The sequence below is a fragment of the Anomalospiza imberbis genome, chromosome 28, assembly GCF_031753505.1.
Source record: "Anomalospiza imberbis isolate Cuckoo-Finch-1a 21T00152 chromosome 28, ASM3175350v1, whole genome shotgun sequence".
NCBI lineage: Eukaryota > Metazoa > Chordata > Aves > Passeriformes > Viduidae > Anomalospiza > Anomalospiza imberbis.
In genome coordinates this window covers 400,710-428,466 of record NC_089708.1, presented here as the reverse complement: position 1 = coordinate 428,466, position 27,757 = coordinate 400,710, and the positions used below count along the sequence as shown (strand labels likewise).

General features: G+C 59.1%; 2 protein-coding genes across 6 annotated transcripts in view; one reads left to right on the top strand and one right to left on the bottom strand.

Annotated features, from left to right (window-relative positions):
• NKX6-3 (NK6 homeobox 3) overlaps positions 1-27,757 on the bottom strand; it is a 322,554-nt gene that overhangs the window by 54,417 nt on the left and 240,380 nt on the right. The window lies entirely within an intron of this gene.
• TACC1 (transforming acidic coiled-coil containing protein 1) lies at positions 516-27,642 on the top strand. 5 transcript variants are annotated; one of them, XM_068174511.1, is made up of 14 exons: positions 4,375-4,442; positions 10,734-10,846; positions 16,437-17,454; positions 18,409-18,444; positions 20,101-20,161; positions 20,349-20,547; positions 22,821-22,876; positions 24,539-24,661; positions 25,108-25,184; positions 25,603-25,646; positions 25,747-25,907; positions 26,144-26,250; positions 26,796-26,916; positions 27,380-27,642. In XM_068174511.1, the coding sequence occupies exons 1-14, from the start codon at positions 4,390-4,392 to the stop codon at positions 27,446-27,448; spliced, it is 2,238 nt and encodes a 745-aa protein (XP_068030612.1). In that variant the 5' UTR covers positions 4,375-4,389; the 3' UTR covers positions 27,449-27,642. The 5 variants fall into 5 exon arrangements, with proteins under 5 accessions (XP_068030613.1, XP_068030612.1, XP_068030610.1 ...); XM_068174509.1 differs by lacking the exon at positions 4,375-4,442 and adding an exon at positions 9,931-10,188; XM_068174512.1 differs by lacking the exons at positions 4,375-4,442; positions 10,734-10,846 and adding an exon at positions 516-614.

Here is a 27,757-nt window from a genome sequence, read left to right as displayed (position 1 = left end):
GCGTCTCCTGCCCAGCTGCTCTGGGGAGCTCCGTGGCTCTGTCTGTCCCTGCCGTGTCTCGCTCCCCTGGGCTTCCATCCGCGGGCACATCCACTGCCCCTGGACCTCCTTCCCCGGCCTAGCACAGCTCAGGAGCAATTCCCCATCACCTCTCCCTGCAGTCCCAGGGCCGCAGCTCCCACTCCCTCTGTAAGCGGAGAGGTTCCCTCCCCGTCAGGAGCTAGGCTGCCAAATTCCAGTTGAAAACACATTTTTACGGCATGACACCAGTGGGGCCCCGACAGGAGCCGGCATGAGCTCCGGGCGTTCACCCGCGAGGCGCCGGTACCGGCGCAGCGGCAGCCGGTGCACGGCTCAGCCAGCGCCGTGCGCCCCTGCCGCCCTCGCTCTGCCCGTGGAAGCGCTCGCCAAATATTACAAAACATCCTCCTTCCTTCCCCCCCGGCTACAGGGTGCAGAGACACCCGCTGCCGCCCGGCCCTCCCCACCCCGTCCATCCCCTTCCTTCCTCCCTGCTCCTTTCCAGGCAGCCGCTTACGCAAGCGGCTTTCGAAGGAAGCCCGGGACAGGTAGCAGAGAGTGACAGAGCTTGGGACAAGTCTGCAGCTGCAAAGGTAGGAAGGAGAAGGGAGCTGAGGGCTGGGACACTCACCCACAGCTTGCCTACATCGGGCTGGAGGGAGGAGGAGAGCAGGGACCGAGGGCTCCTCGGCTGCCCGAGTTGCAGAGCTGTCCCCGGCTCCACCAGCCCCCTGCGACGGCAAACCTTGGAGCACACCTTTGGCCAGCACAAGCTCCTGCCGCTCTGCCCTGCCAGGGAGCTGATCTCAGGCGCTTTCCCGGGCAGAGCGGGGCACGGGCACCTGCTGGGCGGGCAGCCGGGCCGTGTCGCCACTCCGGGCTCTCCTCCAGAGCCCTCGAGCTGGCCGGGATGTGATCTGCCGCCAGGCTCCTGTTGTGGCTCTGTTTGGGTTGCTAAGGAGGAGCTGCCGGAGCCAGACGGGATGATGTGTGCTGGTACGCCGCTCACGCCGCCTGCCCTCCCTCGGGACCCTCGGGAACGGGAGATGCCACCAGAGCTCCGAGCAAGCAGGGCGAGAGGGCTCCGGCACAGCGCTCTGGCTCCGAGGCGCTGTGCTGCTGCTCTCCCAGCACCGGCGGGCAGAGCCGAGGTGTTCCAGGTATGCCCAGGTACACCTCGAAGCCTGGTGCTGCCAGCTCCCAGCAGGCTTGGAGCTGGTGGCATTCAGATGGGAGTCTCCAAGGAGGCATTTAAACACGATCCATGTGACAGACCGGCCTCTTAGTCACAGACCCTGGAAACCTCTGCAGACCTCTGCCCCAGGCAGCAGAAGGGCTTGGCTGCCTCTTTCCCAGGCACATGGAAATTTCCATGGAATTAGCACGAGGATAATTATTACCAGCTGACAGGCCACAGTCATCCCGCCGGCCAGCTCCAGTGCTCCTCGGGGTGCTGGACAGGTTGTGGGTGCAGGAGCCCCACCTGAACTGAGTTCTTGCCACCAAAGACCTCACAGCTGGGGCACATCTGGCTGCTCTGCAGCCTGGCTGCTGGGTGACTGGCACCCAGCCCTGTGGGCACCAGCCCTGCCTGCAGTGGCAGCTCCCCGGGCAGGGTGCTGTGGCACTGGCTGCTTGTGGCTGTTTAGGGTCCTGTGACACTTGGCCCAGCCGGGAAGCAAAGCCTCTCATGCAGCTCTGCTCACCTCCAGACGCCCAGGTGGGACTGGGGGCTGTTCTGGGACTCCTGGGGGTCTCAACAGCACCTGTCACTGCTCTAAGGTCGAGGCTGTGGCTCACAGGCGATGACACTCATCCTTCCTGTTGTCCTGAGGGGCTGGGAAAAGCTTAATCAGTTTTCCTTTGCTAGTTTGCCAGGTTGAGGGAACTCTGGGGAGTGTGTAAAGGACGTCACCATGTGCCCTCAGGGTTTTTGGATTTGGAAACTGTTTTTCTCTGCTGGTGTGCTACAAAATTGTCATTTAATTTTGGTGCCTTCTCCCTCCTGACTTTCCCTCCAGTGTCTGCCCGGAAAGCCAGCAGTTTCCCAGCAATCTGTGTGTGTTTACTCCTCACAGGGTGGGACCCTGCCAAGGAGGGTGGGGACTGTGGCCGAAATTGCAGAGCATGGAACCACAGCGCTGGCATGTCCCCTGCTGCCTGTCCCCAGCTTGCTTGGCATCCGTGGGCCCTGCCCAGATTTTTTAATGCTGGTTTTTAATGTGTGTGTGCTGGAGCCTTGGCTCCTGGTCAGACTCACCCCTCCAGTTTAGATCCCTGCTCCGACAGGATGCACTTTTACAGGAAATGCTGAATTCCTGCCGCTTGGTAGCAGTCCTCAGCTCAGCAAAGCCTCGTGGAAGCAGATTTCTGGGATGAGCTGCTGAAGCCTGGATGCAGCATCCCAGCCTCGAGTGCAGGCAGGTCCTGGCAGCTCCTGTCCAACAGATGAAGATGTGTGTGTCCCAGCCTGGCCCAGCCGGGCAGGGCAGCATTTCCAAATGCACCACTCAGAAATGGCTGGAGGAAATTCCTTTGAAACCAAATGCATAGGAATGGAAGGGCCAAGCCCTGGGAATTCTGCCCGTGCCAGAGCCTGGCCCCCGGGCACGCTGCCTCCACAGGAGGATGCTGTGCAGGGACTGCACATCCACTCCCAGAGCTCATTTCCCCAGCAGGGATGTGCATGGCCGAGCTTGTCCTCGGCTGCAGCAGGGAGGAGGCACACAGTGACACATGGCACGCCACATAATGGGCAGTGCTTGGCCTTTATAACCCATGCAGGATGGCAGAGCAGTCTAAAACCCACTCCAAGGGCTGCATCTTGGGCCTGGGAACCCAAAAGTCATCTCCTCGCCTTCTTCACTTGCTGCCACAAGCCACCAGGGCCTGGGGCTTCTGGCTGCAGCCTGAATTCCCTGCTCAGAGCCATCTCCTGATGGGTTTTCCTTCGCCCACGTGGCCGTGGTGCAGTGCCAGGAGGCTGCAGCATCCCAGGACAGGTGCCAGCAGTGGTGCAGGTGCCAGCAGTGGTGCAGCAGGTGCCAGCAGTGCCCAGGCTGCACAGTGGGGTGCAGGGTGCTGCCTGCAGCGCTGCCAGGGATTATCTGGCCTCACGCAGCAGGCAGGGCCCCACGCCAGGTCCCACATGGCTGTCACCTGACTCAGCCCTGGTGACCGGCCGCAGCCTCACCTCCGACTTCTCCCCTGGCTCGCCAGAAGCAGAGGTAACACTTGCTCCTACTGGGGGCATTTCGGGGCTCTGGGGTGGTTGGGCTGCTCTGGGAGCCCCTGTGGGTGTGTATGGCTGAGGGCATGCTGGGCATCGTCATAGGCAGGTGAGCAGTTGAGCCTGGCAGGATGTTTTTTTCATCCAAGGAAAGTTTGGTTGGGTTTTTTTTGGTGGTTTTGTGTTTTTTTTTTTTTTTTTTTTTTTTTTTTTTTTAGGAAGGTGAGAGCTTTCAAGGGTATTGACACTTTTCTTGCCAAAAAACACTTCAGCTCTAGCCACAACACCCTGACAGAGAAAAAAGGTGATTAATATTCCAGTTTTCAGTTTCTCAAAAGTAAAAAGCCCCAAATGTTGTCAGAAATGGATACATTCTCGGGCACTTTAATTAAAAGTACTGCAACCAGAATGTTTCCTTAGCAGGGTCACCTCTGAGCTTTTAAAGAGTGTACTTAAATCTTCCTCCCGTGGAGGGGTCTGGCTGCTGCTGGCATCGGAGCTGGCTGTTTGGCTTCCCCTGCAGGGCATGATTTGGGAAGAGGCTGTTCTCAGGGGAGAAATTACACCAGCACTTTACTGGGGCTTCTTGACAGAGATCAGGGGCCCTAGACAAGGGGCTCAGACCCCAATTGCTCGTTGAATGTGCAATATGAGAGGCTGGGCTGGTGGCTGCTGAGACCTGGTAAATGAACAGGTTTAGCTTGGGGAACGGGGAACATTTCTTCATGGAAACGGTTGTCCAGCCCTGGCACAGGCTGTGGCGAAGTGACCATTTTTGGAGGGATTTCACGGACGTGTAGGTGTGGCACCTGGGGACACGGGTCAGTGGCAGCCTCGGCAGTGCTGGGTTAGTGTTGGGCTCGATGGTTTGAGGGCTTTTCCAACCCAAGCGATTCCGTGGATCGCTTGTTCTCACTGTCACCGGAGCAGTCGCCCGCCCCATGCCAGCCCCGCGTCCGCCTGGGTCCTGCTGGGGCCGCGGTTCTGCCCCCGGGGAGGGGCCCGGGGGTTCCCCCGCCGCTGCGAGCGGCACCCAACGCCCCCCCGAGCCCGGCCGAGCGCCCGCCCTCCCTGCCTCCCGCCCGCCCGCGGAGGAGGGACGCGCCGGGACCGGCGGAGAGGCGGCAGCGAGCCCGGTCATGGGGGCGGCCCAGAGCCGGGACCCCCGGGCCCCCCGGGCCCCGCCGCGCCGGTGAGTGGGGAGGGGGCGGGCCGCGGTCCGGGGCGGGTCCCGTTCCCCCCGCAGCCCCCGCGCCAGCCCCTTCCCACGCGTGGGACTGCTCCGGGCGCGCTGCGGTGAAGGCGGCAAACCGGAGAGTGAGATTTAACTTGCGGGGAGAAAGTTCCTTTCCCCTTTCTCCCTGCCGCTCTCCCGTCCTCCCCCAGCCACGGGTGCCTGAGCGCCCCAGCCCTGGTCTCAGCACAGCAGAGCTGCCGGGCTGGGGCTGCAGCTCAGCCCCGGAGAGAAGCTGGGCTGCCTGCGGACCCCCAGGTGTGGGCCAGGGGCCAGCGCTGCCGCTCCCGGGCCGGGCTGAGGTGGGAGCTGGTGGGGTCTGCAGCCTGGGGAGGGCTGGGGCCGCGCTGGGGGAGCTGCTCCCCACCAGCTGCTCGGGCACTGGGAAGTGAAGGGGAGACACTTGCGGAGATCAAAAGGAAAAGTGGGAACATCTTATCGGTAAATCAACCAAAACATTGCTGGGAACAGACACGTTTTCTTTAAGCAGGGACCCTGTAGGCCGTGTGTTTGCAAACAGTGGGCTCAGGCAAAGAAAACAAGTGTGTTCTGCCCTTGTAACTGCTCGGTCCTGCCTTTATTTCCTGCAGTCACCTCCTACCTAGACATTAGAGGTGTTTTCAGGTGGAAAAGCCATCCCAGTGTTCCCTGCGTGGCTGGGAACGGGGCTTCTTTCAGCCCCGTTGGACCCAGCTGTTTCTCCTTCCCACCTGTTTGCTCCACCTTGAGCAAACTTTGTTTTGTTCCTCCCTCCCTTTACCATCTTCCTGGTCCCCATCCCTGTCCTGGCTGTTGTCCTCACTCTTTGCTGTCCCCATTCCTGCTGGTTGCCCAGGTTATGGGTTAGGGTGCTGCCTGCATTTCCCAAAATGACTGTCTGGAGTAAACTCAGGGAACTAAGGCCTGACAAACACCTGATAAAAGCATTCCTGACACATAGCACAAATATTTTTAGCAAAGGGAGCAAAGGAGTTGAAGGGGGAGTCAATAAGCTGCATGATGAAGGCAGCTGCTTGTGTTCATCCAGCATCAGTGTGGAAATGGGGCTGGAGCCTGTTCCTTTTGAAATGAGCTCGCACCCACATGAGTGCATCAGCGAGATTAAGCTGTGCTTGGCATTTTTAAAATGCAGGAATAGCAGAGCATTCATTATCCCATCGGTCCTTTTCAGTGCAGCCGCAAATGTCTGTATTTATCCATTTGCTGGCAGTCTGGTGGGGAAAGGCAGCTGGAACCCGGGGCTGGCTGCTGGTGTCCAGGCTCGTGTGTGACAGTTGTGTCCTTCATTTCTATTTCTGTAGCGCTGTTTTGATGGAATGTGTAGCGATGGGAACTGTCACATCCCAGGCCGGGAAGGGTCCCGGGGGAGCTGAGCTGCTCGGGAGCGCTGTCCTACGCTGGGCATTGCTTTGGAGCTCAGGAGCGCTGCCGCAGCGGGTGACACCCGGGCTCCTGCTGTGACAGTCTGGTCCTGCTGTGACTCTCCGCTCCTGCTGTGATACCCGGGCTCCTGCTGTGCTCTGGCGAGCAGATGGCAGAGCCCGAGATGGGAGCTTGGTTGGTTTTGTCTGCCTTGAACTCCAGGGCATTGGGTGTCGTTCTGCTCGGTCCGGGCTGTGCCTAGAGGTGTCCAGGCTGAAGTTCTGCCAAGGTCAGGAGCGGCAAAAGGAGCCCTGCGCTCCGGGGCAGCCGCGGGGCCCCAGCCCCGCACTCCCGGGGCCGGAGAGCTCGTCAGCCTTCGGAAACCCATCCTGGGGAGCCCTCTAGCGAGAGCAGCGCCCGCCCGAGCCCGCCGGGCTCCCGGGGCTGCCGCTGCGCCCGGGACATGCTCCGGGGGGGCTGTCACACCTAGGACCTCGGGATGCTTTGGGACGCTTCCGCACCTGGGGAATGCCCGGGATGCTCCAGATGCAGCCGCACGCAGGGGATGCTGACCCCTGACCAATAAAATAGGTTGGGATAAAACACAGCAACAGAAAAATGCTCCTGAAACACCTTGAACCTCCTCTCCTGGAGGAGATAAATGCTACGTGGATAAGGTGCTTATTACAGGCTGTGGGGAGATTTACACAGCAGTGAAATACAGATTCGTGTTTTTTCCATGTGCTGATCTCCGGGCTGTCGCCACCATCCCCTGCTGTCCCCGTGCCCCATCCTGGCGTTGCCTGCAGGGAGCCGGGCCCTGGTCCTGGCAGGGCAGTGAAAGGCCCCACTGCAGAGGAGCAGAGAGGCAGGAGTGGAGAAAAGAAATGAAACCCCACAAAAGATCTGTTTCTGTGCTAGAAATTCCAGCGCTGGCTGCTGTGCTGTGCCCAGAAAAGCTTCAAAGCCAGAAATAGGTGTTCTCCTGCCTAATGAAAGGGCTGAGAAGGGAAATTCCAGGTGCATGCCTTCCTCTGGTCTGGAGCACTGCAGCTCCAAGTGCCACAGGTGTGGCTGTGTGATTCCTGTTCCGCAGCATTATTTCCTGTGCCCTTCCTGGGAACCAAGGTGCAGGGATACTGAGAGGAATTGTGCATGCTGTGTTTTGGGGGTCAGGCAGAGGCACTGCTGCCAGACAGCCAGAAGGAAGTTCATCCCCGGTGTGAAGGAAGGTCCATCTGGATGAGAGCTGTTATCCCTGGATACAGCTGGCTTCCTGCAAGAATAAACATGAAAAGCTAAGCAAGGTTTTGCTTCTTTTTGCAGCTGCTGTGATGGCAGGGCTCTTCTAGTTCCAAAATATTTGGGGCTCCACCTGTCTTCTGTGCATCAGGGGCCGCTGCTGTCCCCTCCTGGAAAGTGCAGGCAGTGTGAGAACTGTGGGTGGGATTTTAGGCAGTTCAGCACTGCCAGAGACGTCTGTGGGCTGCACATCCCCTGACCCTGAGCCGCTGTGTGTGTGTAGGGCTTGGCACAGTGAGTCCTGTGACAGCAGTGAGGGAGGTGACAGCAGTGCCAAGGACAGCCCGTCCAGCTGCTGCCTGTGTGGGCTGCATCTCTCTGTGAGGATGGAAACTGCTGGCAGGTGTTTTTAAACAGGTCAGCATCCTCCCTGCTCTGCAGAGATGTGTTTGCTGACTGTGCCAAGCGGCGTTTGGCAGGCAGAGCCTCCGGTGTGACTGACAAAGTCAGGTTATCTCCTTGGCGGTGATTTGCTGCCAAGCTGGGTCAGGTGCCAAGCTGGAAAATGCCACTCGAGGCATTTTCTTAATTGCTCATCGGGAACAGCAGGTGGAAGCAGATTCTGCCCCTGCACTGCTCTGGTATCTTCCTGCCCCAGGGCCCTGCAAGTCAGGAGCTCTGCAGCCAGCATGGTTCAGTCCTGCTGATCCTGTTCCTGCCAGCTCCTTTCCCGGGTGCTGGCTGGGACTGGGGTTCCTTGCTGGATGCACTGTGTGCACTGCCTGCACAAGGACAGGTCCTGATGGTTTCCTGCACTCGTGTGCCCCAGTTCCCTCATCCTCAGCCTGTCACAAGCAGCTCCTTCCCTCTGCAGCGGAGGTGGCTCATCCCTGCTGCTGTGCCAGCGCCGCTGCTGCTCCTGCTGCACTCGGCTCTCTCGTTCCCCTGGCAGAGCTCCTCAGCTGCTCACGGCGGCGATGCCGTCACTGCTGCTGGTCCTGGGGTTCAGTGGGAGGTGGAAAGGGGAAGCGGGAGCAGGAGGAGGATGAGGTCAGGCTGCAGCATGTTGCTGCAGCGCAGCTCACGCTGAAGGTCTGATGTAAAATTCATCTGCAGGAATCAGCTCTGCTGCTTTGGAGCGGGAAGTGGGCTGTGCTCTGCTCACGGCAGCCATGGGCAACAGGATGTTGAGCTTCTGCTTTTGCTTCAGACTCATGGTTTTTGGCTAAGCTTCAGTAAGAGGCACATAATCCCCTCTTGCTCAGTGTCCTCTACACGGCAGCAGGGGAGTGTGCAGGGTCCCTTGTCCCCAGGCCCTGGGGATGCGGGGGCCAACATGGTGCAGGGGCCGAGGTGTTCCCTGGGCCTCTCCTGCCACTGACCTGTCGTGGGAACTGGCAGCACCTCAGCTTTGGTTCACCCAGAGAAGTCTTTGGGGAAGCTTAGAAGTATTGCAGAAAGGAGTAAGAGATTTTCTTTTCAAGAGGATGGGCAGTAAAAGCACACAGGAATGACACATATATCTAATAAGGACACCAAGAGAGGGAAGCCTGGAGAAAGGATCCCTGTGGGGAGGTTATTTGAGATGCTCAACGGGGAGCACTGAGCTCTTTGAAGCTTCCGACAGAGGCTGGTGTCAGAGGCAGCCAGACCAGATGGACAGGTCTGCTCTGGCCCGGGGGCCTCTCTATCCATGCAGAGGCATTCCCAACTCCCAGAGCTCACTGATGATTCACAGGGAAGCCGTGGGCTCAGCCTGCCATGGGAGCTCTTGGTGTGGTCAGTGAGGGCCAGCAGCTCTTCTCTGCAGTGGGCCGGGCTTGTTTCACAGTAGGACAGTTGTCTGCCATTCCCGAGGCCATCCCTGGGACCTGTTGCTGGGACCGGGGTAAACCAGTCAGGGTTCCAGGGAGCTGCCAAATGTCTGGAGCCAGCAGTGCCACTGCACGTGACAGATCTGCTGCCAGAGCCCTGGACACTCCTCGCAGTGCTGCGGCCGCGGCATGGTGTCAGTAATGTTATCCTCCTCTCTCTAGCAAGCGTGTGGGAGGTGATGAATTTGGGAGTGGGAGCCCTTGTTAGGGGGAAGGTTCCTGAGGGAGGCCAGCAAGGTTGATTTCTGTGGGAAGTGCTGGCTGTTCTTTTTAAACAACAATAGTTTAATAAATAAATAAACTTGCTGCCACGGAAGGATATAGCATCAGCCAGGGCTGTTGAGACCGGCATTTCCTTGGAAAATGGAAAGGACAGGTGTTTCCCTTCCCTCTGCCCCTGCCTCCCGTGTTTGGCTCCTCGGCTCAGGGAAGCTCCCTTCCTTGGGCAAGGCTTCCCAGAGGGGCAAGCATTCCCGGTGGGACCGAGTCTTCCTGGGCGAAGTGAGGATTCCTGGGAGCTGCCTACCCCCCAGGGCAGTTCCCCACCCGCGTGGGGTCTTCTCGGGAACGTCCAGAGCGGAAAGAATCTGTGTCCCGCCGGCTCTGTGACAGCACAGGTGCAACCAAGTAAATGTGGGATAAACTGGCGGGGATCTGGTTTCACAGCTCCCTGCGCTCTCACGCGGGGGCTCCCGGCGGCGGCGGGGCGGAGGCAGGGCGTCGCGAGGGGTGACAGCGATGTGCCCCGGCCCCGCCTTTAGGCAGAAATCGGCGAATTTGGGAGTTCGCATAGGAAGGAAGAGCGGCGGCTGTCACCCCGGCCGGGAGGAGCGGCGAGGCGGGGAGCCCCGCGTCCCTCCCCGCGGCCGGGGGCTCCGGGCGGCAGCGGGGGGGCGCCGGGCCGGCCCCGCCCGGCGGGCGGTGCCGGGGGCGGGCGCTCCCCGCCGCCAGTGGCGCGGTGCGGGGGCGGGCGGCCCGAGCGGAGCGGGGCGCGATGGGGGCGGCGGCGCGGCCGCAGTGAGCCCGGCGGGCAGCGCAGCGGGGCCGATGGCGTTCAGCGCCTGGCAGATCCTCTCGCCGGTGCAGTGGGCCCGCTGGACCTGGTCGGCGGTGCGGGGCGGGGGCAGCCCCGAGGAGGGGGACGGCGGGGCCGGTGCTGCCGAGGAGGATGATGATGAGGAGGAGGACCGGGACCCGCCGGCGGGGAGCTCGGCCCTCGGCTTCAGGCAAGTCGCCCGCGGCCCCTTCCCTGCCCGCCCTCCCACGGCGCCCGCACCCATGCGGGGCTGCGGGCGCGTCCTCCCCGGCCCTCTCCCCATCCGCCCCTCGCTCCCCGCTCGCTGCCTGGCTGCCGGGGATCCCGCACCGCACCGCACCGCACCGCACCGCGCTGGGGGGCCGGGGCCGGGCGCTGCTTCCCGCAGGATGCTGGGGAGCGCAGGGCCGGAGCGGCCGGGCTCGCTCCCCGCTGCAGCCTGCGGAGCGGCGTGGGGGATGCTGCGGGGCGGCATGTCCTTGGAGGCCCGTGCTGTGTGCTCAGCCCGGGAACGAAGCCCTCCCGCAGGGCTGGGGCGCACAGGGCGCTGCTGACGATGGTGTTTCACCTGCTCTCCCTTTTCCGTTTGCTAGCATGTCCCGCTGGACAGAAGCGAGTGGCCGCCCCGGATGCCCACGGCCAGCCTGCGGCCTGGCTGGACGTGTAGGCGCTGTGGAGGATTTCAGAGGTAGCCTTGAAAGCAGTAATTCCTCACTCTTTTCCCCCCCTCGGCAGCTCGGACTCCACTGATAATTTTGAGACCCCTGAAGCAGAAACACCAACCTGCTCGCCACTCAAGGAGTTCTGCGAGCCACCGGGATCGCCAGAGTCTGAGGCCAGGACCCAAGGTAAAGAGCCAGCGTGCACCTTCTGCTCTTGGTGCTCTGCTCCACTGGCAGAAAGGCAGGGTGGGGTCAAGGAGTAAAATTCTCTGACTTTGAGTAATGCCTGGCACACTTTTAGTGGTTAATGGCGTGGACAGTTCAAATGCCAGGGCTGGGCTGGGCGCTCCCCAAAGAGCTGTGATGGGCTGATTGGGAGGAATCCGAGGGTGCTGTTGAATTACTTTATCAGTTAAACGTTCCTCTGAGACTTTCTCTGCAGCCTGGGGGCTGCCCTGACTGCTCCTGGCTGGTGGGACCTTTCTCATGTGTCACTCACCCCTGGCTCTCACGGAGGAGTGGCTAGATGCCAGGTTTGTGTGCCCCAGGCTGGTCAGTGGTAGGGATTTCATTGCACAGGCCATTTTTCCTTGGAGTTAGGTGCCAGGTGTCCTCACTGAGTAGCTGCTGTTAAAGACGCAAGAGCTCAATGCTGCTAAACCCCCTTTTTTGAGAAATTGCAGATCTGCTCTAACTGCGTGGGGTTTCCTTTGCTGGTGGGTCCTGAGCTGTTCTGCAGGTTTATCCATGTGTCCCACACTGCTGCTGCTCTCCGGAGTGTGGCTCCCCGTTAGCCCATGGCCTTCTGAGGACCAGCTCCCCACTGTCTCCTTACCCTCCTCTTCAGGGGTTTGTGCTGGTGTCCCTGGCTGATCTTGGTGTTTATCTCTGCTTTTGTGCTGCTGGGAGGAAGCTTTGGAGCCTGGCACTGCTGCAACAGCCCACGGGAGGTTATCAGGGCAGGGAGGAGACCTCCCTTTGCATCTGCTCTCAGTAGGGCAGGGTGGCTGGGCAGTGTCAGGGTGTTTGTGAGCCCCGGGGTTTGTGAGCAGCCTCTCCAAGGCACAGGACAGTTTGTGGTGGGTCAGGCAGTCCTGGACAGGCTGTCCTGAGCATTCCCTGCCCTCTCTTGCCCCTCACTGCTGCAGACCCTGGTATGTGATGTGCAATGTTGTGCAGCAGCAGTGGCCAGGAACTTTTTGTGGGGCTGGTTTCAGAGCACATGGGCTTGGTCCAGACCGCGGGTCCTTCTGTGCAGAAGCCCAGGCACAGGATGCTGTGGCTGTCAATTTCCTATGGTGTTATTCTGCTTTGGGGTGGATCTGGGTGCTCATCCATCCCCGTGGAAAACTCGTGTTTGTTTCCTGTGATAGAGGGAGTCCTCTGTTCATGCTTCCAATAATCACAGCTCTTGGAATGATCATTTTAAGAAGGGATGATAGAGACATCTTTACTTTGGGGATAATGCCTGGGAAGGGGGAAAGAGATAAAGGCTTTCCTAGCAGGTAGGAGGATCATTTCTGGCACAGCTTAGGGAAGCGCATTGCCTCAGACTCCAGGGTGTCGCTGCTCCCCTGTGTGCCTGTGCCCCTTGTCCTGGGATGAGCAGCTCCCGCTCAGCAGCGAGAGAGTATCTGCTCCTGCACACAAAGCTCCCAGTGTTCTGGAGACGGGGGCATGATCTCCAGCAAAAGCTGTTTTTCTGTGCTGGCTGGCAGAGAGTGGGATGTCGGGGCCGGCAGAGCCAAACTGCAGTGCCACCACACTTGGCTCCAGCCCTTCCCTGCCCCGGTCTCTGCCTGTGTCTGTTCAGTTTGTCTGGAACGGTGGAGAGAAGGGGTTGACTGGGTGCAGATGGGTTTGCAGTGTGCAGAGGTTACACCACCAGTGCAATCCGTGTGTTAAGGCCTCATCTTTGCATGCTGCTGCTGCACAGCAGCCCGAGCCCTTGGGTCTGGCTGCAGCTTGGGAGCAGCAGTGGCATGGAGGCAATCCCGTGTCATGGCTGTTTGTCAGCACCTGCAGTCCCTGGGGAGCAGCTGCTGGCCCTGCTGGGCTGTGTGGGGGCAGTGCCAGAGCTGCATCTGGGGGTAGACCTGGCACCCCTGGCCTTGAGGGACAGCGAGGAGCAGGCACTGTCTGCTGTGTAGTCGCAGTCCCACCCTGCCTTGGGAATAAATAGGGTGAGGAATGACAGAAACTGTGGCTCCAGGGCTGACTGCTCCATGCACAGCCAAGAGGTGACCTGGGTATGTTAAACCCTGTCCTTGGAGACAAAAATTCAGCCCTGGAGGGGGCTGCAGTGAGGGTTTATGCCCACTCAGAATGACTCCGTTTCCTCTTGTGGTCTCGGATGGTGGGACTAATTCTATCCCGTTCTTGCTCGAGTTATCTCCAGTCATCTGCCAGTAGGTATTTTGCACAAGGAAATGAGCAGAAGCAGCAAATCTGGAGCCATCAGTGCTGGGAGCTGCCGTTACCCTGATGCAGGGCACGTGTTTTCCGGTGCGTTAGCAGCATCCTGTGCCGGTATGCTAATTCTTAACAGAATAGATTTAAAAATAGATCAACGGCTGTTAAACACAAACGGAAAGCAGTGGTTGGTGATGTAGGACTGAGCTGGGTGTGCGGGGCAGATATCCTGTGCTGGGACAGGGAAGTGTGTGACTCACAGCAAGCGCTGCCCTGAGCCGAGTCCAGGGCCCGGAGAGCAGAGGGCTTGTTCTGGCCAGGGCCGGGCAGGGCTCGCTGCTGCTTCACCTGGAGCTGCCTGTGGGATGGAAAGGGCTCTGAGCCTTGCCTTGCAGCTCTGCCAAGTGCTCCTGGTTCGTTTGAGGGATGGCATGTTGGAAAGCTGTTTAAGTCGGTGTTTGTGTTTAATTTCAGCCCGAGGTAGACGAGCAAAGCAATTATAATGCAGAGGCACAACGTGTCTATTACTGCGGTGCCAGACTGTCCTGTCTGTTTTTCTTTGGAAAGTAAAAAAATCTCTGTTTTCACTTTGTAGCATCCCCTCCAGGTACCCACCTGGATGTGGAGCAGGTTTGCAGCCTGAGCACAGCCGGGACGAGGGGTGTGGATGAGATCCAGCGTGCCCTGTGCCGGGTGTGTGTTTGGGACAGACCCTGCAGTCACTGTGTGTGCTCCGGCAGTGCCGTGTTCCTGCTGGGACTGAACTGTCCCCCGCTGCAGGGCGCAGCACCAGAGGTGGAACGGGAGACCTCGGGGTCACCTTTCCGGGATGCTGCAGTGAGGAATCTGCTGGGATGCCCGGCTGCTCTGAGGGGCAGAGCTGCGTGTGGTCGGTGGCTGCCAGCCCGCCTTCTCCTGGGGTGTTCAGCACAGATTTGGCCCAGAAGGAGGATTTGAGCAGTGAGAGGGCTGGGGGACAGCTGCAGGAATGGGGGACAAGCTGGTTTCCCTGGCAGGAGCCACGAGCGAAGGGAGTACGTGCAGAGCCAGCACGGCTGCTCACAGCATGACTGCCAGGGGCTGGGGATGGGGGAGCGCTCACAGGAGGAGCTGGGAGGGCTGCGGGCAGCGAGCCGGGCCTGGGGAGGGCTCCGTGGGGAGAGACGGGGCTGCACTGAGGTATTGCCGGGGCTGGGCAGCTGCAGGGGTTCGGGCAGACAGCTTGGCTCTCCCTGTGCACCCCAAGGCCCTTCAGGCCACTTTCTGCCTCCTGTGTTCTGCATCCTGTTCCCTCAAGAACAAGCTCCTGTCAGGCTGCGTTGGAGGCAGAAGAAATGTAGAGAGGGAGGAACTAGGGGAAACCCCCCACCCCCGAGCTTGCAGGAGGGACATTTCTGCCGCAAAAGATTTCCAAAACCACTGGTGAGCACCTGAGCTGCCCTTGGCCTGCGCCTCCTGCCTCCCAGTATATCCCAGTTCCTTAGCTCTCAGACTGGCTGCGGAAGGGTCTGAGCACTCCTGGATGCAGAAAATGAGGGAATCACAAAACTGGAGAACCTGGGTGGGTGCTTCTTCTGATTTTTGTGGGAGAAGGATTCTGAGCTATGGCCACATGCGCCACGCTCCTTTCCTCCCCACCCTGTAGACACCACAGCATGGAGAGGCAGTTTGTGTGCTGGCTGCTTGTTATTCAAGAAGTAATTACTCATTGCTTGGGTTAGAAACCAGGATGGGCTCATGTCTGTGAGAATGGCGGCTGCCAAACCTTCCGCTGGGAATAAAATGCACTTAAATAGTCCTTTTGCCCTGACTTTGAAGTCTGTTCTTCTATTCAGGGCTGTCTCAGGAAGGCTTCAAACAGCTGAGCAGCACAGCAAGTGTAATAAAGTTTTCTTTGGGGTCTGTTAAGGAGGTTTTCCTGGTTCCTAATGATGGGAAGGCCTGCCAGGCGCTGCCTCAGACTGTTTCCTGGCTGCACTCCAAGTACTCATCCACTGGATTTGTGTTTACTGATGCATTTTCTGGGGCATCAAGGCAACGTCTACTTGGAGGGAGCTTTTTTTTTTTTTGCAGTCAGAGGAAGCATTTTTGCAGTCTCAGGGAGGACACAGACCCTCATGATTCATTTTCATGGCTTTTAGCATCCTGAGGATCAACTATGCTAACTCTGAGCCATCAACTGAGTCAGGATTGTTGGCTCCACGTCCTGGATTAGTCCTGGGACCAGATATTTGCCTGATTCCCTGTTCTCTGCCAGCCTGTGACTCTCTCTGTTAACAGCACACATGAGCTGGTTGCAAATGTCTGGTGATAGGAAAAACCTCTCCTGGCTGTTTGGGGATGGTGGTCTGTGGGAGCAGGTGTTGGTGTCCCGCTGCCAAACAGGGGGGATGCTTGAGGTGACTCCCCTCTGCAGCTGTCACCTCTGTTCCAGGGCAGGGCTGGGGCAGGGACAGGCAGATTTCCCTGGCACAAGCTCTTCATCACCCAGGCTCCTCTTCCCAGCCAGGTTTTCAAACCAGTTTGGTCCTTGGGAGAGCACTGGTTCTGTTGTGCCCTTGGAGGACCTGGCTGACTGTACCTCCCCAGAAAGGTGCCTGTGAGGGCTGCAGAGACCGCATGCTCCCTGATGGGTGCTGGGCATCCCAGCATCTCGTCTCGCCTTCTCCCAGGAGTCTGTGCAATTGTCCCCGGTTGAGGTGCAGGAGAAACACCAGATGTTTTCCTCTTGTGCCTTGGCACACCTGCACCACGAGCCTGGCTCTGGGTGCTCAGTGGGTGCAGCTTTCAGGGTGTCCCAGTAGATAAAGGATCTTCTGCATCCCTTGATGTCAAAGCAAAGATTAAACAGTAAAAGGATTGAGGGGAAAGGATTGGAGTAATGGTGATTAAGTCATGGATCAGGATTTGTCACCGGGAGACGCTGACAGCAGCGTGGAGAGCCTGGTGTGACTACAGCAGGATTTCTGCAGGTGGACAAGCAGCTTGTGTGGGGCAGCTTCTCCTGCCTGGTGCACGTCCAGCCCTGCAGCCCCAGTGCTGGGCGACCCCCGGATCTCTCCTGCAGCCAGTTTCTGCTCCTTCTGAGCACACCTTCCCATTTCCCTTCTGCCTGGGGCCTGCTGGTTCACATCTTGTGCTGTTGTCATGTGTTGCGCGTTCCCGAACTCTTCTCACTGATTTTTAACTCTCTGCCCAAGCGAGCACTGGCTCCCTGTCAGCTGGCAGGAGGGAAGATGAGTTGTGAGTCAGTGGATCCCCCATAAAATCCGACCCTGGAGCAGCTGTGAGGAGGAAAAACAAAGCCCGCTGCAAGGGAGTGCACTGCAAGTCAGGGTTTAACCATCTCCTTTTATCTTTTCAGAGCCAGGTGGCCATGGTGACCTGCTGGTAGGGGAAGCCCACTGGGACAGCTCGCCTGGGAAGCACCCCAAAGATGAGGCTCAGCCAGAGATTGGAGCCCCTAAAGCCAGCTCGGATGCTAAAGGGGAAACTGACCCTGACAACTCGCCCCTGATGCAGCCCTTGGCTGGGCTGGGCTGCGAGGCTGGCCCTGGTCACACTGCTTTGGAGCCAGCCCCCTTGCCCCATGTGGGCACAGCCACCTGGGAGCGGGCCATGCCAGGAGGGGACACTGGCACGGAGCTGGTGGAGCTGAGGGCTGATGCCCTGGGCCAGGAGCAGCTCGGGAAAGGGAAAACACCTTCGCTGGGGAGGAAAACAGATGAAGCCACAGAAGAGACCCAGGCATCCTACCAGCTTGACCCTGAGCAGCACGACGGCAGTGTGAACCCCTTTGTGGCAGGGCCCTGCCAGCTGCAGAGCTCTGCCCCAGCAGCCCCACAATGCCTTCCCCATCCCGGTGAGCTGGGAGGGGACCCGGCTCTGGAGGCCCCAGGGCAGGTCCCGAAACCTGGGGCTGATTGTACAGAGGCTAGAGAGAGTGTGGAGGCCAAGCTAGCTTCACCCAGGAGGAGCAGCAAGATCCCAGCCAGCAAGCTGACACCGAAGAGGCACAGAGAGTCCCCCAAGAAAGCAGCTGAGGATGCAGAGAGGGGTCCCACAGAGCCGTCCCTGCCCCGGGGCTCCTCCCAGCTGGGTCCCACGGGCTGGGACAGCCCCGGCCTCAACTCTCTCAGTGGCAGCTCAGTGCTGCAGAATTCACCGGTTCTCCCCAAGGACTCTTATCAGTTTGACCCCAATAACTTTGACTCCATGGATCCATTCAAGCCCACCAAGACGCTTGCCAGCACCGACGCTGACTCTTGCTCCACTGCAGACAACAGCCTCAATGAAATCCTCGAATCTCAGACACTGGAGATGCAGGACGATGCCCTGAAAGGCAGAGACTCCCCCAAGAAGCCCAAGTCACGCCTGATAACGTGAGTGCCAGTGTGTCAGAGCCGGGGCTGAGCCCCGCTGCGCTCCCCGCGGGCAGGCAGAGCTGCACTGGTGGTGGTGAAGGAGGTGGTGGTGGTGGTGCTGCTCCTGCCTTGGTGCCTCCTGAGCGAGCCCCAGATCCTGCCGTGCACCTCAGGTTCTGCTGGTGGCTCAGTTTTATCCACTTGTCCCAGAGCAGTGCCAGTGTCCTGAGTCCCAAGGGAAGGCTGGATTGGGACCTGCTTGCAGGATCACCTCTTTGGAAGCCCCTTGGGGGTCCAGCTGGTGGGTCAGGGTGTAGATGTGGTGTCAGAGGAAACCCGCAGGGGAGGCTGGAGCCAACATGTTTGCTGGACTTGTGCAGGGATGTGCAGGAGCTGGTGGATGCAGGTGTGGTTGGTCAAATGTAGCTGAGACATTTTGTGAGCTGCCACCGAGTTTCTGTTTTATGTCAGAGAAAGAGAACAGGTTGGACAGGTAGGCTCTCACTCTGCTGTTGGATTCTCCAGTGAGAAAATTAGATAGTGGGTTTTAACAGTGAAAGAGAAAACGTCACAGACAAAAATCAGGCTGTGTTGGATGTTTTTGTCCAGGAAATACTTTACAGAGAGTAGATAAAACATTTGTAAGAGCTGGTGTTCCCGTGTGTGGCTGTGGGTGAGCAGAGCCAATGGGGAGGGGAAGCAGCAGGGAATTCTCTGCTCGCTCTCTGTCACCTTGGAGCAGCACAGGCAGCAGGATATTGCCTGGCAGTGAGGTTTGTGTTTGGATCTCACCCCGCTGCTGTGGACAGCAAAGGCAGGATCAGAGTGTCCCGTGTGTGTGTGCCTTCCCAAAGACAGAGCTAGGCAGCTCACCGTGCTTCTCCAGAGCAGAGTTAACATCCAGGTCTTTTCACACACTCTTCTTCTCTCCATCTGTCTGTCTCTCTCCCTGTCCGTGCTTTGGTGCATCAGGACTACTGAGCAAGTGAAATTTCTCTGTTTTCTGTTGTAAGTACTCTCTCCTGTATTCCTTTTCTTTTCCTTTGCTGTTTTAGTCCTCTCTCTGGGTGTGTGCTGCCCCACTCGTCTCCATGGCATGCTGGCTCCTTCTGCCCTTTGACTTGTGCTCTCTGCTGTCTGGTTTGTGTCCTGCAGCCCTTGGCGGGGTCCCCAGGGTGGCCTGGGCCTGGTGAGTGCCTGGGAGTGAGGGAGAAGAGGAGAGCTGAGCTGAGCTGCACTGGAGGCACACACCTGTGCTTGTCCTCACAGCATGCCGCCTTGCAGCGTCTTCTGATGGTGGACAAGTGCTGAAAAACTTCAGCTCATGGAGGGCAGCAGGTTTTTGTGCAATCCAGAGCTGTTATCTTGGTGCTGGGGGGGAGCTCAAACCAGCTGCCAGGTGATGAGATAACCCTGGCACAGGAGAGGGTGCAGAAAAGAGGAGGGTGAAGAAATGACAAGTTTGACTTGCTTGTGGCAGGGCATGAGGGAGAAAACCAGTCCTGAGCAATTCTTCAGTGTGACCCAGGTGTGCATGGCAGCGTGCAAAGAACCCCCCGTGTGCCGCCCACGCCGCTCGTTGTGCTCTGCTGCGCTTGTGTGCGGTGGGCTGGGGGGCTGGACAGCAGCAGAGGGTGGGGGCAGTTCCATGGAGCTGGGAACAGCTCGCTGCAGCCCTGCTCGAGCCTTTGCCTGTGTCCCCATGTGGGGAGTGCTGTGGCTGGAGCTGGGATGCCTCCCCAGGTCTCTGCAGTGGCTGTCACACGAGCTGTTCCAGCTCAGCAAGCGTCTCCTGGGGGGACAGACGTGGCCACGAGCCTGGGAGATCCCTGAGTGTGGAGTGTGAGGGGGTGAGATGCAGGAGGAGAGCTCATGCTGTCCCACCCACGTTCCCACTGAGACCGTGCCCATGCTGCTGTGGGCTGAGCTGGTGCCCGGTGTGTGGGGATGCGGCCGTGCCTGCAGCCCTGCGCAGATGGCCTCTGGATGGGCGACTTCAGGAACATGGGATGGAGTTCCAGGGACAGCCTCCTCACTGGAGGGCAAAGAGACCACCTGCAAGACCTACTTGGGCTAAACGTCCCACCCGAGGGGCCCTTCTCCTTGGGACAGCGTTTGTGCCAGGCGGATCGTTTGTTTGAGGCACAGCAGCTTGCCCTGGCCACGCGGGTCTGAACTCACCTGGGAGATGTGGATGCTGTGGAGAAGTCCCAGACAAGCTTCCAGCTGCAGGGGCAGGGCATGAGACAGCCTGGACGTGGTTCCTCCTGCAGAAAGTCGACGTGCAGCGAAGCCCCGGGTGCCGTTGCGCTGGACACGCAGGGCGAGGCGCAGCGAGGGAGATCCTTCTGTGCCGGCGCCTTGGCAGTGCCTCTCTGGCCATCAGCCTCTTGGGGTCCTTGCTCTGCTCCTTACCTTCCTCAGGAATAAACACCTCACACACAAACCCAACTTCTGTGTAGTCGTGTCTTTTGTTTGCCTGTTCCTTCTGTTCCTCCCAGAACTTGCTCTGCCCCGGCGTTCACTGGTGAGTGGGGTGCTGGCACGCGGTGGGCGCAGCGCTGGTGCTGGGACTGCCTCCCCCTGCTTGGGCTGTCTGGCACGCTCCCCACGTCCCCCGCACTGCCCTGAACCCCACTCAGCTGCTGCTCCTCTCTCCTGCAGGAGCGGCTGCAAGGTGAAGCAGCACGAGGCGCAGCCCCTGGTCCTGGACATCAGCGCTCAGGTATGTGGGGTCTCACCCCCGAGCTGTGGGCTGGGCGCAGGGATGCTGGGGAGAGCTGGGCTGGCTGAGCTTCAGGCTGGCTGGGAGCAGCTCGCCTGTAGATTTTGAGCCTTCCGTGCTTTCCAGCAGCTCACCTGGTGGCCTGATCCCCGCAGATCTTGCTTAACTGCATACTTTGACCCTGCAGGATGAAGGAGTGTTGATCTCAGAAATCCCAGATATTACAAACCGGGATGGACGTGCCACTGATGAGGAGAAGTTGGCCTCCACCACCTCCACGCAGAAACCAGCGGGACTGGAGAAGAAGGCCGAGGCAGAAGATGACCTGGAGTACTTTGAGTGCTCCAACGTCCCCGTGTCCGCAGGGAAGCAGAGACCAGAGGCAGGTGAGGAACATCCTGCTTGCCTTCAGCTCTGGGAATGCGCTGTGACTGCACCCAGGGAGCCTCTGCAGCCTCTGGCAAGGAATTGGTGCTCCATCCTCATCAGAGTTTATTTACACTGACAGGGCTGAAGGCTGCTGCAGGTTCTGATGGAACCTCCCATTGCTTTCTGCACTGTTTCCAGTATGGAAAATGATGGTCAGGCTGTGTTTATTTAGACTTTTGGGTACAGAACACTCTCCCCACAATGCTGCAGTGGGATTTGGATCAGGCAAGAGGTTCCCTCCCTGTGGTGCTCCCTGCCAGTGCCCCCCTGACACCAGTGCTCACTGCTGAGCAGAGCAATTGTCCACCATTCGGAGCATCCTGCCCTGACTCCTGGGCTGCAGGGTCCCTGCTTAGAGCCTGTGCCTGGAGCAGAGCTGCCAGGACTTGGCACAGGGCTGTGGTTGATGGGGATCTCAATAATGCCTACACAGACCCCAGTTATTGCTCCTGGTGGAATTCTGCTGTCAGTTTCCCACGTAATTAGCCTCCCTGACCAAGCCATTACAAAATAATTAAAAGCCAGGCAACATTACATTTAATCAATAGCCAAGTCCTAGGTGCAAGCAGGAGAAATCACTACGGGGGGTTGCTGCCTCCCCTCTGCAGGAACCCATTAATCATTTCTCCCGATGGCTGTGCTGGGCTGCCAGCTCCATGGAGAATGGTCCTTTGTCCTCAGGGGAGGAAAATCTGACAGTCAGGGGAGAGGCTGGCGGGTTTGTTTATTGCTGCTGGTCTCAGAGGGCCAGGCAGGTGCATGGGCTCGGTGCTCCCTGCAGCGATGGGGTGGGAGCTGAGGGTGCAGCTGCTGGCACCAGGATAAACGGAGGGAAGCAGTGGGAAGTCTGCAGTGTTACTTTACCTCCTTCCTCTCCAAGCTGAGCTCTCTAAACACACGGTTCTCTGCCTGGTTAACACATGAATCGTGTCTGCAGTTGTGTGAGTGTGAGCCATGAATTACCTGTCATGCTACGTGAGGCAGCACCGTGCCCGCAGTGCAGGCTGTCCCTCCTGAGAGGCACAGTGTCCTGTGAGGCAGGGTGTCCCCCGGCTCAGGGTGTCCCTCCTGTGAGGCAGGGTGTCCCCCGGCTCAGGGTGTCCCTCCTGTGAGGCAGGGTGTCCCCCGGCTCAGGGTGTCCCTCCTGTGAGGCAGGGTGTCCCCCGGCTCAGGGTGTCCCTCCTGTGAGGCAGGGTGTCCCCCGGCTCAGGGTGTCCCTCCTGTGAGGCAGGGTGTCCCCTGGCTCAGGGTGTCCCTCCTGTGAGGCAGGGTGTCCCCCGGCTCAGGGTGTCCCTCCTGTGAGGCAGGGTGTCCCCCGGCTCAGGGTGTCCCTCCTGTGAGGCAGGGTGTCCCCTGGCTCAGGGTGTCCCTCCTGTGAGGCAGGGTGTCCCCCAGCTCAGGGTGTCCCCCAGGTCAGGGTGTCCCCTGGCTCAGGGTGTCCCTCCTGTGAGGCAGGGTGTCCCCTGGCTCAGGGTGTCCCTCCTGTGAGGCAGGGTGTCCCCCAGCTCAGGGTGTCCCCCAGGTCAGGCTGTCCCTCCTGTGAGGCAGGGTGTCCCCCAGGTCAGGGGGTCCCTCCTGTGAGGCAGGGTGTCCCCCGGCTCAGGGTGTCCCCCAGGTCAGGGGGTCCCTCCTGTGAGGCAGGGTGTCCCCCAGCTCAGGGTGTCCCCCAGGTCAGGCTGTCTCTCCTGTGAGGCAGGGTGTCCCCCGGCTCAGGGTGTCCCGTGCCTTGCAGATAGGGGAGATGCTTTTTACCACGTGGCAGGTCCTTTGGAGGGTGTTGGGCCTGGCTGGCATGGGCTGCTGCTGGTGCTCTGGGCTGATCTGAGCAGCTGGTCTGTTCCAGCACCCTGCTGAAGTGCAGAACGTCCTGTGCCTCTTCCTCCCCCTCAGCCTTGGTGGTCTCGGGCACGGGTGGCACCCCTGGGGACGTGGGCACAGGCTGAACTGCCACCAGAGGGGAGTGTTGGTTTCCACTCCAGGAGTGCTGGAAGGCTGGCAGGGTGCACGCTGTGGCACCTGGGGACAGGGTTTAATGGTGACCTTGGTCTTAGAGGGCTTTTCCAACCAAAATGATTCCAGCAAGGGCAAGAGCTGGGGACAAAGACGCCTTTGGGAGGGGAAGCTCAGGGGATGGGGAGGCTCAGAGGTACCCTCCTGTGTCTCAGAAAATCTGCGTGTGCCCAGGGTGCCGTTTCCAAATCGATAAGAGGCTGTGTTTCATTGTCTTTAGGTTTTGAAAAGGAGATCTGCAAGCAGATGGAAAAGGGAGGGCCTGGCATCTTCCCTGTGAGTGCCTCTCACTTTTTCCTTTCTGAAATGAGTTTCTTTGGGAGGTAAAATTCTTGACAAGCCCACGCAGGGACTTGATAAAAATAGCAGAGATTTCCCAGCAGGCCTGGAGGAGCCTGGCAGAGATGATCCCTCCTGGGTGGGCGCTGTGCTGTGGGAGGCAGGCAGGCAGGGAGGGGTGCTGGGCTCAGGGCAGGAGCACTGCGGGGCCAGGGCTGCACTGGAAGGTGCCTGAAGGACGGGGAGGGCAGAGGGGACGGAGGGGACGAGCTGCCAGCACGGGTTGTGTCTCACGTGGAGTGTCCAGGGCTGGCTCTGATGGCCCCTTGGTGCTGGTGCCTTCTACGGCCCTGCCCTCAGGAAGGCAGCTGACAGCAGAGGTGGGGGAAGAGTACAAAAGCCCTGCTCCGCAGCCATGCTGACCCTGGCAGCCAGCAGCAGCAGCACTGTGCTGGGACACCCCTGACATGCCCCGAGGAGCCCCAGAACCTCTCTGCTGCGGGGGCACCCTGTGCCAGCCCAGCAGCCCCTGGCCAAAGCTGCTTGAGTTGACAAGCAGATGACAATGAGATTAGCAGCATCAGCAAAACCGACCTCTCTGAGGCAGATTTAACTGTGCTGAGCCCCACAAGGACGTGGGGCAAAGCGAGCCTTTCCTTTGGTGCCCAGGAGAGCCTGGGCAGGCCCTGGTCCTGCGGGCAGGCTGCTGCCACCCCAGAGGTACCTGTAGGTGCCTGCTCAGGTGTGCCCCTGCTGCTGGGGGATGCTGTGGGAGGCTGCTGCCGAAGCACACTGGGCTGGACCTCCCCCATGGTGGGATGCCTGGCCCCAAACCTGCCCTGGGGTGGCTCCCAGCTCTGCCATGGCCACAGCAGAGCTGCGGAGGCCGTGAAGGGCTCGGGGAGCTCGAGCTGAGCAGCTGAAGCGCCAGGGGGAGGAGAGGGGTGGGAGGAAGTGCTCCAGTGCTCTCGTTTCAAACCGTGAGGAGCAGGCTGCCTCCTGCCTCCCAGCACTTCTCTATTTATGGCAGGGAGATGCTGCACGGCTGTCACTCGTCTGGGTGGTGAAAGGAGGGGCAGGCAGTGCCAGCACCTGGGGCTCAGCCTTGCCCCCAGTTTGTCCCTGTGGCACAGGTGGGGCACAGGAGCTGGGCTTTGGGAAAGGAAGGCAGCAGAGGCACCCAAAATGGCAACAGCAGGGTACCAGGATCTCTGTGTTAGCATCTCCTATTTCAGAGCTCTCCTGGACACCTGGAGCACCAGGAATGAGTGGGGCTGTCCCTTGGACCCCTGCTCTGCAGAGGGGTGAAGTCTGCTTCCCCCACAGCTTCCTTTGGGTGAGCAGCAAGGCCCAGGAAATGTCCCTGCAGCTGCCAGCAGCAATTTGAGCACGTCAGCTGCAGTGCTGTCCCCACCAGACTGGGAGGGGCTGGAGACAGACAACCCAGAGCCTTGCAGACCACCCCCGCCTGTGGCTCACAGTCAGCAGGGACCCTCCAAGCTGGGGATATTTTTAAACCAGCCGTGGGATAAGGGAAGTTGGATGTGAGCACATCTGTGTGTGCAGAAAGGGAAATGCAGTACATGAGCAGATGCTGATAAAACAGGCGAGGTGGGTGAAAAGAACCCCCCCAACATCCCATCTGGGCGATTCCCCCAGGACAATCCCGGGCTGTGCTCCATGGACAAGTGCCCCAGCATGAGCAGGAGTGAGAGTCCCCTGGCTGGCATCTGCCTCAGCGAGTCTGAGAAGGCAGCTGTGCTCACGCTCATCAGAGAGGAGGTAACAGCCCTGTCCCCTGGGCTGCCCCTCGGAGGTGACAGCCCTGTCCCTGTCCCCTGGGCTGCCCCTCGGAGGTGACAGCCCTGTCCCTGTCCCCTGGGCTGCCCCTCGGAGGTGACAGCCCTGTCCCTGTCCCCTGGGCTGCCCCTCGGAGGTGACAGCCCTGTCCCTGTCCCCTGGGCTGCCCCTCGGAGGTGACAGCCCTGTCCCTGTCCCCTGGGCTGCCCCTCGGAGGTGACAGCCCTGTCCCTGTCCCCTGGGCTGCCCCTCGGAGGTGACAGCCCTGTCCCTGTCCCCTGGGCTGCCCCTCGCTGGACCTCAGCACAGGGCAACAGGGGCAGCTCTGCTCTGCCCGGGAGGGAGGATCTGATCCCCTGTGTGGGTGGGACAGAGAGGCAAAGCCCCTCAGAGCACATCCCAAGGGTCCTGTGTCTGGTTATCCCCAGATAATCACCAAGGAGATCGAGGCCAACGAGTGGAAGAAGAAATACGAGGAGAGCCGGCAGGAAGTGCTTGAGATGAGGTACGAGCTGTCCCCTTGCAGGGCTCTGCTCGGGCAGGAGGCTGAATGGGACGTGAGGGGTGACACAGGTCAGCCTCACCAGGCTGAGGTGTCGTGGCAGAGACTTCTCTTAGTGCTGGTGCTGTGTCAATGTTCTCTTAGTGCGAGCTGTGTCCTGCTTGTTCCTTTGCTGCAGAAATAAAATCCCATGAGCTGTGCCAGCCCCAGTGGCACAGGCAGGTTTTGGTCTGAAGCAGCGCTGATGGGTGGTGCAGCCCCAACATCTGGGCCCTGTGACCCTGCTCCTGTGGGGGTGCACTGGTGACAGGGCATGGGCCAGCAGGGCCTCCTGTGGGGCAGATTGCTGCCAGCACAGCTGGAGGTGCATGTTCCCAAAATCACTGGCCTCTCACCTGTTTGTTTTTTCTCTTCCTTCTAGGAAAATCGTGGCTGAGTATGAGAAGACCATTGCCCAGATGATAGGTAAGGTGCTGTCACTTGCCAGGTGCACAGGTCGGGGAGCTGGCTGTCACAGCTGTCCCCACTCAATCACTGTATCTTTGTTGTTTGTTCTCCATCCCAGAGGATGAGCAGAGGACAAACATGACATCTCAGAAGAACCTGCAGCAGCTCACAATGGAAAAGGACCAGGCTCTGGCAGACCTGAACTCGGTGGAGAGATCCCTGTCAGATCTGTTCAGGAGATACGAAAACCTGAAGGGCGTCCTGGAAGGATTTAAGAAGGTCCTTAGCTTGGTTTGCCCTTTCTCCCTGCAGCTCTGTTCCCTGGACACAGGGTTCCTGGGCAGTCACACTCCATGTTTCTATGCTGCTGAGCTGGATAAGGAGCTCCAGCATAAAGCAGAAGCTGGGGTTTTTTTGAAACCTTTTTTCTTACACTCAGAACAGTATCTATCATCCTGTCAGAGCAATGTCTTTGTGCCCAGTCCCAATGCAGATGGATGTACTTTCTTTTCCAGAATGAAGAAGCTCTGAAGAAATGTGCTCAAGATTATCTAACCCGTGTCAAGCAGGAAGAGCAGCGGTATCAGGCCCTGAAAGTCCACGCAGAAGAAAAATTGGACAAGTAAGGTCATGCATGAGATTGCTGGGTGCTTCAAGACCTTGTAGGGAAGCAGCTTCATTTGCTTTCCAGAGGCTGGAAGGCAGGAGTTGAATGATGTGAAAAGCTGCATTTTACAACCTCGGGTTCAAGCGTCTCTAAGCAAAGCAGAGCAAATCCCTGAATGCATTCTCTGATCTCTGCTTATTTATTTTTTAATGGAGAATCTGAGGGTCACGGTCTATTTATGGTCACTTACCAAGTTCCCATCTTTCAGAGTGGTACACGAAGGGGCTGCGCAGCCCTGGGGCTCAGCTGATGAGCAGGAGCTCACCAGCACATGTAACCCCGAGTGAAGTGGGTGGTGAGTGGGTTTAGCTTGGCCCTGAAGGAGCAGAGTTTTGTACAGGGGCTCGGGGAGCTGAATTAATCCAGTTTCATCCAGTTTCCATAGGGGCAAACCTCCTCTGTTGTATCCAGGCGAGCAGAGCCGGGCTCTGCAGCTGCTGCATGTGCCGTGGTGCTCCTGCCTGCCCCCTGACCTGGCCACTGGCCCCCTCTGTCCCCAGAGCCAATGAGGAGATCGCCCAGGTGCGCACCAAGGCCAAGGCGGAGAGCGCGGCGCTGCACGCGGGGCTGCGCAAGGAGCAGATGAAGGTGGAGTCCCTGGAGAGAACCCTGCAGCAGAAGGTAACAACCTGCCCCAGCCTCTCTGCAGCCCTGCCAGCAGTTCCTGTTGCTGCCCTGAGCATCCTTTGATGCTGGAGGTGTCCTCCAGATTTTTGGTCCAGAAGGTGTTTTGTGGGTTTGGTTTTTGGGGTATTTTTTTGTTTGCTTGGGGTTGGTTTTGTCTTTTGTGGGGTTGGTTTGGATTTTTTGGGCAGAATAAGCACTGCTGGCTTAGGTGTGCCTGTTTGCAGAGGTGTGGGCTGGGGCTGGCTTGCTGCAGCTCTCTGCAGCACCAAGGTCTGGCTGGGATGAGGAGGGGTGAGCACAGGGCTCCACGCAGTGCCTGGATGCACAGAGGAGCTCTTGCAGGGGCATGTGTAGGAGCTGGCTGCCCTTTCCCACGCATGCTTGATGGCAGATGGGCCCTGGTGTTATTCCCCACCTGTGCCACCACAGGGCTCCCCAAGATTTGCTTTTCTTCCAGAACCAGGAGATTGAGGAGCTGACCAAGATCTGTGATGAGCTGATAGCGAAACTGGGAAAGTCAGACTGAGCCTCAGCACCCCTCGCCCAGCACTCTGCACTTGGCTGCTTTTCTCGTGACGTTGATCACCTTGCCTTACCCCGGAGTCCCTGCAGAAAAGCTCACCTGTCCAGCTGCCCCCTTGGCTGCCGGACCTGTGTCTCCTGAGCAGAGCCGCTGCCCTCACTGTCCCTGTCTGCTTCCCACGGCTCCAGGCCTGGGATCCCTGCGGTCAGCCTGGGATCCCTGCGGTCAGCCTGGGATCCCTGCGGTCAGCCTGGGAATCCTGCGGTCAGCCTGGGCCTGTGTGTCCCTGCCAGGGCCTGCTGCCCTGTCCCT